At 37.6% G+C, this 18,755-nt stretch overlaps 1 protein-coding gene across 1 annotated transcript; it reads left to right on the forward strand.

Annotated features, from left to right (window-relative positions):
• Positions 1–323: 323 nt before the first annotated feature.
• Positions 324–16,909, forward strand: hsd17b12b (hydroxysteroid (17-beta) dehydrogenase 12b). The gene is made up of 11 exons (XM_056752836.1): positions 324–645; positions 9,113–9,159; positions 9,507–9,582; positions 12,037–12,144; positions 12,408–12,472; positions 12,624–12,668; positions 13,380–13,414; positions 13,980–14,061; positions 14,170–14,235; positions 14,416–14,565; positions 15,716–16,909. Exons 1-11 carry the CDS (start codon positions 480–482, stop codon positions 15,821–15,823), a joined length of 948 nt encoding a protein of 315 aa, XP_056608814.1. The 5' UTR covers positions 324–479; the 3' UTR covers positions 15,824–16,909.
• Positions 16,910–18,755: the final 1,846 nt, after the last annotated feature.

An 18,755-nucleotide genomic window follows, 5' to 3' on the forward strand; every position in this document is an offset into this window, starting at 1 on the left:
AATGTAGATTATCTTTAGTCCTAACCACATTGCAAAGGAAAAGATCCTCAATTTATAGCATCACAAGAAAATGTTGGCATACTCTATTCAATCCCAGAATTTACCATGGTTGTTATAAAACCACTATAAATTGTCATGCTTTACATAAAATATGTTTATCTCTATAAAGATGCCGAGATGTTTTTTCAATCTTTTATCTTTCTTTTCTGTTACTGCTCTTGTGGACGATGCGGTTATGGCATGAAAGAGTAGGCGGTAACCGGCGATGAGCTGATTTTAACGAGCAGATATCATATCCAATCAGAAGCGAAGATCCTCTACGGCCCCAATGCGGAAGCGGAAGTTTATGAATCCATCCACAGCAACGACTTGACAGCGTGCAGACACCACAGTTAACTGTACTAAAGTATTTTAATGTATTAGGCGTAATTACGTGTTCTTACGTGTTTGCGAACAAGAAGGACACTGATTTTGTCATCATGGAGTCATTGCACGAGCTTCTGAGAGATCCATTGTATTGGATAGGAGCTGTCACTGTGGCCTGGCTGTCGTTGTGTACTCTCTGCTTTCTTTTTAACGGGATTCGTGTGTGGATTGTAGGCAACGGGAATTTGGTCAGAGCATCCAACATCGGGAAATGGGCAGGTTGGTACACACTGCATTGAAAAATGTACAGAAATGTACGGAATACTTGCAGGCGAGCCATCAGTTACTTTTCTAACTGACACTGAAGACCCCTTGTCAGTTCATTCAATCCAACAGACTGATTTTAGGAGACTCCTCTCAGAAAAGAAAACCCTATTGCCTTTTACCGAGTCTTATAGTTAGTTTAGTTATGTCATAATGCATTTAATACTAGACTGCTCTAGAGATCTACATTGTTTTTGTCTTTCTACAGTTTTGTCAAACGTTTTCAAATATGACCATGGTAGATTACTTTGAACTGTCAGATGTGATTGTTGGACATATGTTTTAGGGATAGTCTAGTATAATGCTAAACAGAGTTATTGAAGTAAGTCCTCATAGATTTTAAGTTGATACTATCATATAGTTATTATGTTTACTATAACACTTTGAACATTTTCTTGTTGCTATGCCTCTAACATCTCTTAATTTTGTCCTATCTGTAATAAGCTCTGTAATGACAAAATTGAATAGAAAGATAATGATAATGGGATAGAAAAAAATATAATAATAATAAAATAGTATGATAGTAAATGTATGGTAAAGATGGTGTAATAATAATGGTATAAAAATAGTATAATAATACAAATAGTATAGTAATTAGCAAATAGTTTGAGGGTTGTTGTTAAATATTAACGTCAGAATAAATAGGGCAGAGCTGTAAGGTTATCAAATAATGCATGGGTTTGGAATGGAGATCAGATGAGTACAAAAGGCCAGAGCAGGGGGAAAGAAACTGCTCTGGGGCAGATTGTGCTGGTCATGAATGACGTGTATTGTATGCCAAAGGGATTAAATTAGTAGTGACCTGAATTTAATTTAACCAGTGGACTCTGTGCTTTTTGCTTTTCAGCACAGTGAGGTGAATTACCTTTACACTCTAGTGTCTTCGCTTTATTGGCAGACTTGTTGACCTTGGTCATGGACTTTTAATACGTGGAGCATCAAAAGTCCACCGCTCGGGAGATTTTAAACAGTCACCTCAGCTGATTTCCAATCGAGTGGTTTCAGTACCCCGTATAGTAACTTGTGTGCCATCATACCTAAAATTAAATAGTACATTTAGTGAAAATGTTTAAAATGGCTGAAGATGTCCTCCAAGGACAGAGCATGTTCTACCTACATTAAGTCAGCTGCAATTGTTCTATTCGGCTTGTACTCAAATGCACCCTTGGGTCCAAATGTTTATGGAACAGCACAGGTAACTGCTTAACCCTTTTGTGTATTTGTAACTGGTGCTTCAATGCACTGTGGAGTCAAACTAAATGTTGTTTTATAAACACTTATTTTGGGTTGTGGGGAAAAATATTATTTTTGACAAACGATTACAGCACATTTAAGCCGTAGTGGTAGAGATTTTTGGTTTGTTGGTGAGAACCACATAAACTGTAACGCTGTGTTCAGACCAAAAGCAAGCATCGCGTTCCTTGCTCTTTATTACTTTTGGGAATAGTTTCTTATATTCTCGCAAGTGACGCAAAAACATTGCGTGACTGGGAGTGCCTTCAGGTGTCCGGAAGTGTCAAACAGTACCAAATTTTTCAGTTGAGTGTTTTGTATGATATTTACTCGCACAAAACGCTTAATTTGCATTTGGTGTGAACGCAGCATAAACACTTCGAGTATAAAGCTTTAATAGTACAGTTCATATGCGAAAATAAAATATGGAAAATTATTATGAAATAATAATATGTACCCTTTCTTTTAATTTAGAATAGGGAATTCTTGATCAAAGATGTAATCCATAACTTTTCTTGGTTGAAAATGAGGAAAATTCAGTACTGGTGAAGGACATTAAAAATGAGTGTTGTATAAAATTATATGATACCTGTTTGATATTTTTCTTCTGCAGAACACAACAGAAGATATTTTATAAAATGGTAACTTTAATACTTTGGTCCCCATTGACTTCTATTGTATGGACACAAAACCAATGCTGGTCAACGGGGACCAACGATTTTCTGTTACAAACATTTTTCAAAATATCTTCTTTCGTGTTTTGCAGAAGAAAAGAATATCATACAGGTTTGAATGAGAACATGGTGAGTAAATGTTGACGGAATTTTCCTTTTTAAAGGTGAACTATCATTTTAAGATAAAATAATTTCTGCCTAATTTTAACTAGTTTTCATCATCTTGATTGTAAAACAACACAGACTTTGACAATGACAAAAATATTGTTATTCTTCTCTGATGCCTTTGGGCCTGCTGCTAAATCTTTTCTGGCTGGCTTTTTGTTACCAACTTTTACAGGTTAATTCTGAGCTTTGTTCTGGCAACATTTAAGGCATCGAGCAGACACTTTTACGTCAAATATGGTACTTCTTTGGTTTTCTTCCAGTATTATTTCGATTTCCCTGGTTAAAAACATGTCCGAGGAGCTTCTTTTGTGAATGAAGGCATTTGTGGGCTTAAAGGTACAGTTTGGCCAGTTTGGCCACTTGGGCAGTGTTTTATATTTTTCTCAGTTAAGTACGTACAATATCTCAAATGTTTGTAACTACTTGTAAATCATGAGAAAATTGCTATTTTACAGTGACATAGTGACTGGCCTTCACCTGTCAATGGCGTCATATCCACGTTACCCGATGTTGACAACTTTTTTTTTTTGTAGAAACATGATTAACATGATTTCTCTGTCCCGTCTGATTGATGGCCATCAGCGGTGTAGTCCCATCATTCCACGCTTCTTCAAAGCGTCATCAAGCTACGCCATTGGTATTGTTTTGAATGTGTGCTAGCAGTGAGAACACTGTTACAGTACAACGTAAATAAAGTTACAACAATTGCGAAAAACGGTAATGTAAACAATAGCTTTAAAGGAGGCATGAATTAAAATCACAATTTTAATCCAAGCTTTTGTTATATAAAAGGGAATCGTATTCACGCGAACATCATGTAAGTGTCAGAACTGAATAGGCCATTGTAACTGAGATTACATCTATTATTGACACCATGCCCAGTACAAAATTGTTTTACTCGCATAGGATTGCTGCAGCATTCCGATCGGATCCAATATTCACTATACAGCACTGCTTTAAAATTTTAGTCATTCCACAAATCCAGTGTTAATCTCTGCCTTGTTCACCATGGAAACCTCTGAAAAATTAAACAAACAAACGCTCCATGTTTTTCCCACATGAGCAAATAAACTTTAACCCTGCATTACTAATGTCGGAATCCAAAGGAAGGTTATGTAGCGATTGTATTCTTCCACAACCAGGGGTGGCACAATATTAAGCTATCTTTAACGGCATGTTTGTTTATTGCTTGCCCGCTCTATCTAGTTCCGCGCCGCATCAGAATTGTCACGCGCGAACCAGAGGGCGGGGCTCGAGAAGTAGTCATTGATATTTTTCTATCGAGTCTGTGTTCAACCTAACAATGTCATCATAGACAGGTGCATTCCAGAACCTGGTGTTCGCTGGGCCTGGTGTCAATAACAGATGTAATCTCAGTAACAAGGGCGTTTTCAGTTCTAACACTTACATGATGTTCGCTTGAATACGATCCCCTCTTATATAACAAAAGTTTGGGTAAAAATTTAGATTTTAAGGAGTGGTTGGTTATAATTGGTTGACTGTGAACAGAGCTGTAACTGTGCATTAGGGCTCTCGTGCGTATTTTCCATCCTTGAAGAGCACACTCAGTTACACCTGCCTGGTTGTTTTGCATATCTCCCCCCATTTAGCTGTTGCTTTTATTGTCATCCCCTCCTCTTTCTCATGGAACAATGTGCACAGAGCTTCGGCTCTATCATTTCTCACCCACACCCCTGCTGTATTTACAGGCTCGCTAATTACATTGTGTATGGTATTTATTGACAAAACACACAAACCAAGATCATTTATGTAGTGTCATGAACTGGCCTTTTTTATTATTTTATACTGTTGTCTGAGGTCTACTTATTACGTTCACGTGGTTTTTACATTCAAAAACATCAAAATCAATAGGTAATAGGCTAATTTCTACCCTGATTTTGAGGCAGGCTCAAGAAACGCTTTGTTTTTATGGGCAGGCCGCATTGAAGACTTGAAAGTAAACACCCACTGCTATGATTGGATAACATTTTTCCAAAAGAAAGGAGTGTGCCCTGTGATGAACATTTCTGTGTGTATGTTTGACAAACTACATGCTTAGTTGGAGCCTTCTGTAAACTTGGTTAGACACGTAGCCTAGTTTACACATAATCAGGACATATAAAGGGATCTCTAACAAAGCAATATTGACGCATTGTGATCGTATGTATATTTTTACTCGCATGAGATACTGTTCGGATTAAATATTGATGGCACTGCATTGGTTTTTAATCTCAGACTCTCTGCAAATCCAGCATCGACATGTGCCTTGTTTACAAAGGAGCATCCACTGTAAAATGAAGCAAACAAACGCTCAATGTTTTATCCACGTCAGCTAGTGTCCTAATGTCAGAATCTGAGGGAAGCGACTTTATTCCACAACCAGGCGCTACACAATATGTTGCACGTTTGTTTGTTGGTCGCTCTAAATAAAAAGAACAGTGAAAGAAAGCCTCACTTTTGCACATTTGACACGGGGCTAGCCGCTCTCAAGAGCCCTTTGCTATAGTGACAGGGTTGCCAGATCTTCACAGAAAATAATAAACAAATAAAGACCAGAGGAAAATAAACCTTAAAATTGTTAATATATAAAAGACCAAAAATTCTCAAAATCTGCCGCTGACCATTTATTAAGACCTAAGTGCCGAGGCTTTTTGATCTGAGACCAAACAATGCTTTAATAACGATCATGGCAACATCGCCAAAGAGCGCTGTGTTATGCAGCCTTCCGATCATAAACACAACACAGCGGGTATCAGCGGTTTAGTTTAAACTTACAGACAAAGTTAATCTTTAGCCGAAAAATATGTCGCTACGGTTGCGACTTTGTCAATCATCACAAATGTGGTGTACTATGTGTACATGGCTTAAGTCATTCGCGAACCAGTGGGCGGGGCTCGAGAAGTAGTTGTTGATATTCTTCTGTGGAGGCGGTGTTCAACCTATCAATAACGTCATTGCCTGGGCCTGGTGTCTATTAAAGTAGTCATTTCATTATCAAGGACGTCTTCAGTTCTGACACTTACAGGATGTTCATTTGAATACGATGAGCTTTGATATAACATAAGCTCAGGTTTAAATCGATTCTTAATTCACCTTTAAAACTTATATTCAACACAAAGATTGACTATGATTGCTTGTTTTTGCCTTTATGGCTGATGAAGCTCTATAGCGTTATACAGATCATCCATATCAACTGTGATTCGTCAGTGTCATCTTTATTCCAAGGAATTCGTATGATACAGTCGATTGTTGTCATATACTAAGAATCTGAGTCAAAAATTCTGAACCGAGCTATAAGCATGCTCGCGTTCACACTAACTTCACAGCTTTGGGACATAATTAAAAACATTTTATATGCATTATTGCAACATGACTTGGATATTTATCCTTTTAGTACATTCTTACTTTGAAGACTCTTCGACTCCTTTTGCGAATTGTTTTGAATGCTTCATGAATAGAGATTTATGAATTGCTGTATGAACGTTACTGTAGTGCACACTTGATCGCAGTAGACATTCATAGGTCTCCTCCTTTCCGAAAATATCTTGCCTCAGGGAAAAATGAATGCATCTCGCTCTATTTTTAGACCTGCTGTTTTTAAAACCGTCCTTTTGAGCAGCGGTGCTGATGTGAAGCAAATAAAGCCATCGAGTGAGGCACGTGGCATCCCATGCTATTTAAAGAAGCATGTTACTGGGAGTAGGGGCCCAGGAGTACTTTGAATCCTCTACTGCGGCATCCAATGAGGAGGGAGGATCCCGATCTGCGGACGGAGGGGGGTGTGCAATTACATAACACTGCAAACATGGGAACATCCAAGGGCAGTGAGGGATGGCACATTTGTTTTTCTCAAAGTTTTTCAGGTTCGAGAGGGAGAAACTCCATGTTCCTGTTAGAAAATGAGTTTGATTTGTCACATACACCACAATTTTTATTGTTATTATCAAACCTTATGATTTATGCCGCTTAGACACTAAAGAAAACAAAATAACATGGAGAACAACTGACACGCGCCTTTATGTAGACCCATTGCCAGAGCTATATCCCTGTCAGTTGCTCTTATTCATTCACAGAGCATCTCTGCAGCGTGTGACATGCAGTCGCAGTAAATGCTGCAGCAGATGCATTGGTCTCTGTGTGGACGTGTACGTAGGGCCCGGTCTGTGAGCCCGTAGAGGAAGAGTGCAGTGCGTGTGATGCCGGGGGATGCTGAGGCTTGTTTGTATTCAAGTGCTGCAGCTGTTCCAGACGCTGCTGCAGTGCCTGCCTGGTATTTTTAATCTCCTGTTCTTTTTTTAGCCTTCAGAATATTCAGCAGCAGCAGTAGCAGCATCGATGTGCACTGTGAGGGGGCGTCTTCACTCTTATAAGATAATTTCTCAGTTGACCAGACTCCAGCATTTAATCTTTTCACATTTTAGCAGGTGAAGGTAGAAGAAGAACCTTTTTTATCCGTTCGAAATCGGTAGCCTGCCGGTTATTAATATGAAACATCTTTTCTTGTTGTTACCTGGTTTTGTTTTATTTCCGTTTGGGTCTATTGTGGTTTATTTTCTCTCACATGTTGTGATATGCAAAATGATCAATTTGAGTTGCTGTATTTGTCCAAAGTACACTGATACATAATATATTTGGCAAATAATACCTATGCCAAGCTATGCCTTGAATAAAATACTCTGCTGTTAATGTGTTTTGTTTAGAGTTACGTTACACAATTGCAATCATGATATTTTATTTTACAAAAAATGCATTTGCATAAAACTGCAGATCAATATTTAAACATTTGCAGATCTTGCATCAAGTTTAATATTTGTGTAGTAGTTCTTTGCTTCCATTTAATTGAAGAATGAGATTATTGTGGTGTTTTAAACTTTTTTGTCTTTAAATATGTTAAAAAAAAAAACGCAAAAATTATAACGAAACCACGAAATCGATAATTTTTTACCTCTTTATTTTGTTGAGAGTGCATCATGCCTTATTGTCATTTTAGAAAACTGTAAGTCAAAAGAAAGCAAACCCCAAATCTATACACCTTTGCTGCAGACCAGATATAAATGAACACATCTTCCATACATAGGTCTGTTTGATGTGATACAAAAGCACTTAACCTGTTTACTAAGCATAGCACTCAGTGTTTTTCTGAATAAGATCCCTGTTCATTCACATTCTCAGTGCGTGTTGTGGACATCGTCACGGTGTGTTACGAGATGGTGGCATTAGCCACACAGCAGCATTCACACAGCATTTCACTCTCTGTCCTCACCTAACATACACGCTCGGAGCGCTTCATCTCTCCAGTGTTTTTCCCTTTGCTCATGTGGAGTAACGTATTGTAAATGTGCTTAAAAATAACTGGGAAAATTGTTTCCTTGCCTCTAACTGTGTGCCGCCCCCTCCCAACTGTACTGTGTGTTAGCCGCTTGCCTTTCACTCTTCCCTTTCTATTTTTAACTGCCCTCAGGATCAGCTTCATTCGCTCCTCCCCTGCGCTGCCTTGTTGTTCGTCATCTACCCCTCCCTTTTGCCCTCTTATGTGTTACTCTAGATGGTGTAAAGCAATTTTTTCTTTCTTTTTACACACAACATTTTGTTTGAACACACTGACAGCGTAAGTTGAAAGGTTTCATTAGGGCTGTCATTTTAACGTGATCCTGTAAAATAATCAACCCTGTCCCTTTACCTGTATGTTGATGTATTTATTTATAAAAAAGGTAGGTAGCACAGAATGCAACTTCAAATTGCCAAGAGTGAAGTTGTTTGGATGGAAAACCCCCCCATAAAATGTAGCGACATCCATCTAAATTTTCCTTTTACCTTGGATAGGTAACTTGGCAACTCGTGCAGATTGAAAGGTCCAGTGTGTAATTCTTGTGTGAGGATCTATTGACAGAAATGCATTATAATATATATATAAGTATACATGAGATAGAAATAGCTCATTCTAAGTTAATAAAAACACCATAACGCTTCATTGTGTAAGCTCTTTATACACTTACACAAATATTGAGAAAGTTGCCTTGAAAGATGTCCAAATGAAGTCCTTAGCATAGCATATCACGCACAAAAATATAGTTTTGATATATTTACGGTAGGAAAATTATCTTTAGTTATATCCTAATTCATTGCAGTAAAAGAAAAATCGATCATTTTGACCCATACAATGTTTTTTTGGCTATTACTAAAAATCTTCCCGTGCTACTTAAGACTTGTTTTGTGGTACAGGGTCACATATATGCAATTAATTTGTATATTGCACAATTCAGTTAAAATGTTTAATGTATTCACAGCCATTTGATGTTTTTTTTAAAATAATTTCTCACATTTCTCCCTGTTCTGTTTACCTGTAGTTGTGACTGGGGCCACCGACGGAATCGGAAAAGCCTATGCGGAGGAGGTAAGGTTCCTCAGGTTTTATTTGTATATTTTTCTGTCTTCATGGAAATCACAATGAGTCATCAAACTAGAGGTCTCTGTAAGAGTTCAGTGAGGACTCCACTCTCAAAGGTTTTCCTAGCACAGTCGTCAAACTGCCAAGCGTTTTACCACCTTCTCCTTTTTTTACTGTTTGATGTCCATTATGGACTATTGTATACTATTTTGGCTAAAAAAAGATACATTGGCTTCTGATAACGCTATCTAATTCTTAAAACGGTATTTCTTCAGATGATAATATGTTACGGATTTTTCTCTAATTATCGTTGAATTATCTGGATTTGGTTTGAATGGTTTTCTTTTGTGCAGCTTGCTCGACGTGGTTTTGCCATAGTTCTCATCAGCCGTACTCAGGAGAAGCTGGATGAAGTGTCCAAAGCTATCGGTAGGTGCTTAATAATAATGCAGCCACCTAATGTAGTTGAAAAAAAAATGAATGCTACTGGTCAGCTGATATGTGTTTTTATTCTGTTTTCAATGCTAATGTGATGAGAGTAAGGTGACCAATGAGCAATATAATTACAACTATGTACATGATAGGATCTAATTTAAGCAAATGAAATGTGGACAATGTTTATGAAAATTTTAACTAATATTGACTCATGATATATAATAATAAATCATAGGAAACAGAAATACTTTAAGAATAGTGAGAATTGACAAAACTGTCTTTCTTATTTTTTTACTTTCAGACAGTAAAGAGTAGTTGGGGTGGTTATGTTGATAGATAAACAATATATGAAATGATAAAATGCAGATTCATGGGCATGGATGAAATATATTGCTACTCTATGCACTTTACTTATTATTTTAAAGTACACTAGATCACATTTACATTTGTGCATTTGGCAGGAGCTTTTATCCAAAGCGACTTACATTGCATTGTATTATACATTTGTTTCTGACCATGTGCAATCCCCTGTGATCGAAACCATGACCTTGCTAGTACCATGCTCTTAACAACTGAGCCTCAGGAAAGTTCTTCAAGACTCTCATTTTGTACTTTATTTGTTTTGCCCAACTGTTATGTTTAATGTAGATTATGTTGATGTAAAACATTTTAACATTATCACTGGAAAAACTTTTACGTAAACTATTTAAATGCTTAAAGATGAGTTTTAAGGAATACAATCATGAAATGCAATTGGACTTTAATGTCATACTGACATTTTCCATGTGAATCTGTCATTGGGTTCTGTTGTACGTCTGGCACTTTATTAGCAGGGTCTTATAACAGGTGAATGAATGGAGCAGCAGTGGTTGAATCAGAGATGCTCCCATCCCCATTCACTTTTTCCGGTCCTTTGGTTGGCTGACTCCTTAACTGAGAAGGATGGCATGATTTAGAGCGTGAACACACGTGCGCGCACCCATGTTCCAGCAGTTGTGCACTTGTGTGTTCTTGTGTGCCGAGGACCTGTGGCGTATCTATAGGTGTATGTCTGTTTGTGTGTGTGAGAGAAAAAGAGAGAGCGCTGCTTGTGTTTGTGAAGCAGCGAGTGTCTCCCTCAGCTACAGTAAATGAATGTGGATGTTAATGAGCCGGGTTATTTTTAGCTCTGTGTTGAAAGGCAGGCACTCTGCCAATTGAGCTGCCTGGCTGTTGCAGCAGAGCTCTCACAGATGGAGGTGGATCCTGGAGATGTCATGGCGGGAATGAGAGGGAGAGAGAGAGCAGCGAATGGAGGAAATCAGCCCAGTGACCTCTGTTGAACACTGGCTACATTTACATTTATTCATTTGGCAGACGCTTTTATCCAAAGCGACTTACAAGTAGGAGAGAATATAAACATTTTGTCAACATGCTAAACAGTACGGTCAGTTTACAAGGCCATGCTATTAGGAGGATCAAAGCTGTAGTAAGCAATGGAGAACAAGATTATTTTTTGCACCTTTCTGTGTCTTGTTCCAAAACAAAGCGAGTTACCTTGTTAAGGAGAGCATCTATCATGAAAAACAGATGGATTTTGAACAATCTACATAGGCAACAAAGTAAAGTCTCCACAATGCAGACATGTCTCGCAAAGGATTTCTATAAAGCCTGATGTTAGGATGTTGCAAAGATAGATACTACAGTAAGATGATTGCAGATGTTGAAAGATGAAAGAAGTGACTAAAAGGTTTAAATTAGATTTCCGCAATGCATTTTGGGATTGCCTTGTCTATAAAAATGTGTTTACTTTCACTTTGTTATGTGTAAGTATCTCTTGAACAGTTTTTCTAACAAACTAACTTTTTTTTCTTTTGTCCTTGTCTTATTAAGGTGTATTTTTGCTATGTGGAATTTCTGAGGGCAGCCATGTTTTTACCAACACATTCATGTTCATTTAATGAAGCAGGACAGACTAGGGTGCAGAGTGTGCATGTGAATGAATTGTCTTTTTCTGCGTGCCTTTCCATTTTTCATTCCCTCCGCTTTTTCCCTTTGTAACTTTAGCATCATCCAGATGTTCAAGCATACATTGTTTGAACATCCTGATTTAATAAAGAAAACATGCAAATCAGGCCCAAACTTTGTGCTAAATGCAGTTTGACTGGTGCAGTTCACCTGTTTTCAGGCCGGTTTTATAGTTTGGAGGTTTGCAACAGAGGATCTGGAATACTCTAGGACTTAACAGCATCCCTTAACCACTGCACTCCCTTAATCGTGTGCGTCTATACCATGCATTTGTATACAAGGCATGTTATGTCACTAAACTTTAATTTATTGACAGTTTTACAGGGAAGGCAATGTCTCACTTCAGCCATAAAGAAGAAAACTATGAAAATGTTTTTGTCCATTCTGTCAAACACTTTTTCTTAGCTGTTCAGCAGTTGTGTGCTTTTGTTTTTCTTCTAGAGAGCAAGTTTAACGTCGAGACCAAAACCATTTCTGCAGACTTTGGATGTACGGACATCTACCCTAAGATTGAGTCTGGACTGGCTGGCCTTGAAATAGGAGTTTTAGGTATATTACACACTGTGTCTTAAGAGAAAATATGACATTTGGATCTTTTTTTTATTGGAACAAGATGTTCTGGACAGCACGACTTGATGTGTTTTTATAATGAATTGTCATTTTAGTGACTGTTCGGTATTTGCTGCCTACTGCAGGGAAGTGGAGGGAACTACAGTTTGTTGAAATTGTTTCAATAGCTCTTTCTGAGCTGTTACCTGTGCGGTTGCTTTGATTGATGTTCTGCTGTCTGTTTTGTTTTTTTCCCCCTACAGTTAACAATGTGGGAGTGTCTTATTCCTACCCAGAGTTCTTCCTCAGCATCCCTAATATTGACAGCGTGAGTTTGTTTAACAATTGTTTACTTTGATCTGTGCATTTTTTTTCTAATCTCTTCAATCGTAATAATGTTTTAAAAAGGGGTATTGTTATTTTGCATTTTTATTTGTCAGATAAAGTTCTATTTTTAATGGTTGCTCTTGTAATTGCAGTTCATCAACGATATGATCAACATCAACATTACATCGGTTTGTCAGGTCAGTGGCATTTCTGCCTTTTACTCAATTGTTATATCCAGCCTTTCTATTTTTACTTCTGCCCGTAACTTTGGAGTTCTACAGGAAGCGTAAATATTTATGGAAAAAGAAGACTGACCACTGTATAAATATCTGCTCAATACAATCTAGGCAGTCATCTAGATACTAAAGTCTATATATTGCTAGATATTTAAATGCAGTTTGGAATAACTGTATTATTGATATACTTTTTTTTAAACAGTAGGCAGCCAACTGATTTAAGGTGCCTATAATATTTCCCCAAAAGATCTACTTTTACTATGTAAGTGTTTGTTTCATAGTACATGATTGATCCAGAAAATAGATGTCTTTTTATGGCACTTTTTATACTTTTTTTATAGATGAAATTTCAAACACCATGTTAAAAGCATGCAAAGCACCACATTTTTGTGTACAATAAAGCTTCAGTGACTTGGCGCTACCATAGAACATGAAATTCGAAAAGTCGATGCTGCCATCCTCTGGATCAAAGATGTATTACTCTATTTGTACAGGGTGTAACATTTTAGATTTTTTTAAAGATTGTTTAAGAAAGATCATAGAAGTTCACATTGTGTTCTTTAATTAATTATAAGCTTGGAAAAGTGTTTGAGTCAAAATAATCTTTAAGTATTATGGATCTGATTCTTGTACGTACCATTCCTCATACTTACACATCACCTCTTTCTGTAGATGACACGACTGGTGTTACCCAGGATGGTAGACAGGTGAGTTCAGAAATCAGTTGACATTCAAAGTAGTCTCGAAATGGATCTCAATGTGCAGCTATTTCATAAAAATGTATGATTTAGTGTGTTTTTGGGCTTTATAAATTATGCAATAATATTGTAATTAAATCATGATAACAAATGTTTGCACATCATTACATTTCCCTGTAGCAATAACAGCTGCATATGATAAGCAAAAAGAAGACCCAGAAATTAAATGCAAAATAAATTAAAAACATTTAGATGGAATCTTGCGATTTTTCCCAAAAATGTATTTTTTTTTAGAAAGAGTGAAAGTTATGATGTAAGCTCCTCCCATCTAGACCACTAGAGTCAGTAGTACATACTGCAACATAATGTACGCTGGCATGGGCACCAGTTTCCATAGCAACAGGGATGCAAGAAACCATTAGCACCAATGTGTTGGAAAGGATAATTTTATGCTGCCAGAAAATCTAGTAAAATGCTTAAAACACATGGGACATTTTAAATGTATTTGTCTTTATAAAAAATACTTGCAAGTTATATTACAACATTTAAAATTCATGTGAAAAAAAACTTTCAGGTCTAAAGGAGTGATCTTGAATATTGCCTCGGCTAGTGGCATGTACCCAGTTCCTCTTCTCGCGCTTTACTCCTCCTCAAAGGCAAGTCATCTCTCTCTCTCTGTCAAAAGTGTTACAATTATACACAGACGTGTCAATGTTTTTATTTGGATAGAGTAATTATTTAATTGTTTTTTTTTACTACAACAGGCCTTTGTGGACTTTTTCTCCCGTGGACTCGATGCTGAGTACAAGAACAAAGGGATTATTATACAGGTGAGTGAAAATGGGTCATCACTAGAAGTCATAGTAGCTCTTAATAGATTTTGCAGAGATGATATGAAATGTATATCTGTTTTGAGATAAACAGTCATTTATGATTATTGTTCTGTCGATGTATACACCTGTCAGTCAGATTTACTAGTTAAACTGTTATTCTGTACTTGTTTCTTAAAGAGTGTGCTGCCATTTTATGTGACGACCAAACTGAGCAAGATCAGGAGGGCCACTATTGACATCCCTACTCCAGAACGCTACGTCAAAGCCCAGCTGAGCACTGTGGGCCTGCAGACTCAGTCTAACGGTTACCTCCCACATGCCATCATGGTGAGACCCTCTTAATAATATAACAAGACTATATTTGATAATAAAGGAACTTTTAGGCTGTTCAGGCCCTCTTTATCTTCTTAAAGGGATACTTCACCCAAAAATTAAAACTACTTTATTTACTCACCCTCATCTCTTTCCAAATCGATATGAGTATCTTTTTTTCCCATGTAACACAATTGAAGATATTCGGAGGATTGTTGACCCCCCTCTTATACTTTGATAAATGATTATAGTCATGGGTATTGCATAGCCAATAAAAGTGTAACAGACTAGTGAAATAGAATCTCTCATCAACATTCATTGCAGTGATGACAATGAATACGTGTTAATACACTGCCAACATCAACCGATTGAGATTTAATAAGCTTTTATGCAAAACAAACAATATTCAACTGAAAAGCCTTGAAACAGAGCAGCACCTATTAGCTCTTGTACTGCGAGAAAATCTTCGGCACCTAACTGGGCTGATATCAAAACAGCTCCTCTTTTGCGGTGTAATGCTTAAAAATTACAGTCTGTTGATAGAATACACACACCGTGTATAATCGCCTACTTCAATACTATATAGCAGGCGAAAATGATTATGAGTCACGAGTAGTATGTCCGAAATCTCAATATGCTCAAAACAGTATGCAAGAAAAACCCAGATGGTCTCCTGCATCAACTGAGATTTGTGAGTGTGCATCAGATGGACACTTCCCTGTCAAATTTCAAAATGTAATCAAATGAAAATTGTGGAAAACTTCAAGGTGGGTGTCCGTACAGATTAATGATTTTTTTGTGAAATAAATGATCTTTGTACCGACTCCTAGGTACAGGTTGATGTTAAAACGTCATAGGTTAAATGGGGCACGTGACAATAAAACATGGCAGTATGTCCGAAAATCTATTCATGCTACCCCCACACAAAATATATAGAATGTATTGTTTTAACGGTCGATAGGTAGGTACTTCATTTAAATCTGTACGTACTGTCATAGTTTGTGATTTCAGGCTCAGCGGCAGTGTTTTTTGTGAAGACAAACAAAGTAGTTTTGACGAGAGGCAACACGAAATTTGACAGAGGCTGCCGCCTCAAATTTTTCTATGCAGAAATACATTTTAGCATTTATTACACTTGGTCTAACTGCTTCTATCATTGCTCCAGGGTTGGGTGACAACTGCTCTGCTACCCACAAAACTGCTCACCAAATACGTCACGAATGTGTGCTTGTCCCAGCGTGCACGCTATCTGAAGAAACAGAAGCAAGGTTAGAGGAAAAGAAAACAGACTGAGGATGGAGGGATGGTGTGACGTAAGGGGGGAAAGATGGAACCAACAACAAAAAAAATGTCTTCCCTTTTGGTTGCCAGGAGCCTAGAACAGTCACATCAAACTGTTCCTTATATGTCTGTTCCCATTGAGAGCAATGAATTATCCAGACGATAGAGTGATGTATTGAGCTTTGGAGAGTTATAGCTAACCAAACGATGATTTTCTTGAATAGACTTTGCTGACCATCAGGTCTTTTAGCTCAGAATAGCAGAAGTCGCTTTCACAGTATGTGCTCTGTTAATTCTGTATTTGCTCAGATTAGCTGAAGTCTGTATTACACTGATTAATTCGCTTTGATCTTTCCATTTTACAATGAATTAATAGTTCTCTAATAATAATCATCTGAGAAACATAAAACATGAGAAATAGGTTCCAAAAATTATCTGATCACATCAACATTATTTCAATGAAAGAATGACAGTAAGCTTTTATCCCCAAAGCACTTATTGGTAATTTTCTGAAATTGGGCAAGATGCCTGCAATCATTATTGACTGCAAAGGGATGTCTACAATTTTGCACCATGTTTTGCTTGTTTCCATCTGACTCGGCAGTTGTTTACAAACTACATGAACTTCTTGTGCTTATCACAGATGGCACATTGAAGTCTAATTCCGAGCGTCACTTTTAAAGGAGATGATGCTACTGTTGTGAGTTTGTTTGTCCCGTAAAACTGATTATTAACTGGTACTACTAGGAAAAAGATGCACACCTCAATGAAAAGTGAGGCAAAATTGTTTATGTGGACGAAGAAAGGTTACGCCCCAGTTCCGTTACTAAATCTCTCATTCGTAGTGCACTGTTTTTCATCTAAATAATGCAATAATTTTCAGTATTCCTAAATGACGTATTTTTTCAGGTTTAGGTGTGAATAACTTGCGTAATTACGTAAAATCAGTGTAAAGTCTGCAACCTCAGAGTGAAGACAACAAGAAAAGCACTTGACTGTAATGCTGATGGACCCATACAGTATGTCCGTTTCTGAATTCCTTTTGCATTCCAAATAAAACTAAGACTTTCTAATACCAGTTTTTAACTTCTATGGTTGACATATTGATTCATTTTGAAAAAAAATTGAAAGTTGTGGTGGACCACCTGAAATATAGCAATTTATATTCTAGATCATTTATAGTATAAATATATACTAATGTGACACGAATTATCAGTGACAGAACCCAAGCACAGACAACAGTGACAGGGTTCACAGAAATATATTTAATAGTAAAAGAAAAACCCACAATGGGGCAAAACACGATAATGGACACAAAGGATCAAACTAAAACTTCCCACAAGGGGGACTTAACAAACAAGGTCAATAATAAAAAAAAAGTCCAAACACAAATAGGGGGAAGTCCAAACAGGAACACAGAATCTCTCAGACCACACGAACAGGTATGCAACAATGGCATTAACAAACAATGAACCGACTGGGAACAATGGGCACTGAGACAATCCATGGGGAGACGTTAACTAGGGAAGATTGAAACAAGACGGTGACAAGACTTAAACACTGATGGGTACTGGCTTGGACAGGTGAGACGGATGACACTAATAGGGCGCTAACGGAGAACAAAGGGCGGGGCTAGAAGACTTGACACAGTAGAGAGAGCATGGCATTATAAAATCAAAACAATGCCATGCCCTTTTTCCACATAAAACACATTGGTATGTCATGATCCTGCCACAAGACCTGAAAATCATGACAAGAAGAGGCAAGATCTTGACACTAATGTACTATAAGTTTGAACTCTCATGCCTGGCTCACTCTCCCCAATACATTATTTTTCTTTGGATAGCTATATGGCCCAGAAATTGAGGTACAGCATTCATTAGTGACTTTCATTTTTTTATGTGGAAAGCTTATCTAGGCTTTCGTCTGGTGGGCTTTATTTGCTAATCATGTATTTTTGTGATAATTCTAAGCAATGCAGAGTTTCATGTTGTAAACATGACAATTTGGCATATCAGCAGCAAACAAAGCAGGAAAATTAATGAATTAACATACTGTAACATAAACTATCACTGACCAATATGTTACCAGCACTTATTAGTCTTTGTAAATGTTATCTAATACAAAAACAGTTGTTCATTGTTTATTCATGTTAGTTCATTGTGTATTAAATAATGTTTCTAGGTAGAACTTTGTTTTAAACGTTAAATGAAAATTTTACTAGTAAATATGAATACATCCTGTAGTAGTATTGTTTATTATTCCATGTCATCTGTTGTAGTTCAAAAACAGTGCTACCTTAAAATAAACAGTAGTGGATTTTGTAATTCTCTAATATTCAGTGTCCCTAGCTTCATGCCCCTCTCTCTAGCGTTTATTTCTCCCCTGCAGCTATGAGCCATCTGTGTCCAACCCACGCACATGTCATTTGGCAGCTATATGCAGTGTGTACGCAAGTGCTTCCAAAAATGTTTTCTTTTAGTATCGGTACAAATGAATTTTAGCCATCTCTGTTGCTTTGTAGCAGCATTTAAAAGCCCATCTGCCTGGTGTCACATCCGGCTATCCCATAGATGTGCAAGATCTCTTTACGTTGTGCCAAACCCTGAGAGCTGTCCTTCTGCCTCCTCCCTGCTGTGCCCCGCATGCGTACTTGTTCTTGGCAGTAACGGGGTGATTCCGGAGGATACGAATGGAAGTCGGAAGCGTGACAGTCCTGTGAGGAAGGAGGAGCTTGGAGGAAGTCAGGCACTGAGAGAGGACTGAGTGGGAAGAGAAGACCTATATAAAGCCTCACATCAGCTGTGGGTTGCAAACACTCAAGCTGGATACTGAACGAGAGCATCTTTTCAGTTTCTTCATCTGCTTCTGGGACTAGCGGTCTGGCTCTCGACTTTCAAAGTGTGGATTTGGAGGACTGACTC

Source organism: Triplophysa dalaica, chromosome 1 (genome assembly GCF_015846415.1).
Source record: "Triplophysa dalaica isolate WHDGS20190420 chromosome 1, ASM1584641v1, whole genome shotgun sequence".
In the NCBI taxonomy this organism is placed as follows: Eukaryota; Metazoa; Chordata; class Actinopteri; order Cypriniformes; family Nemacheilidae; genus Triplophysa; species Triplophysa dalaica.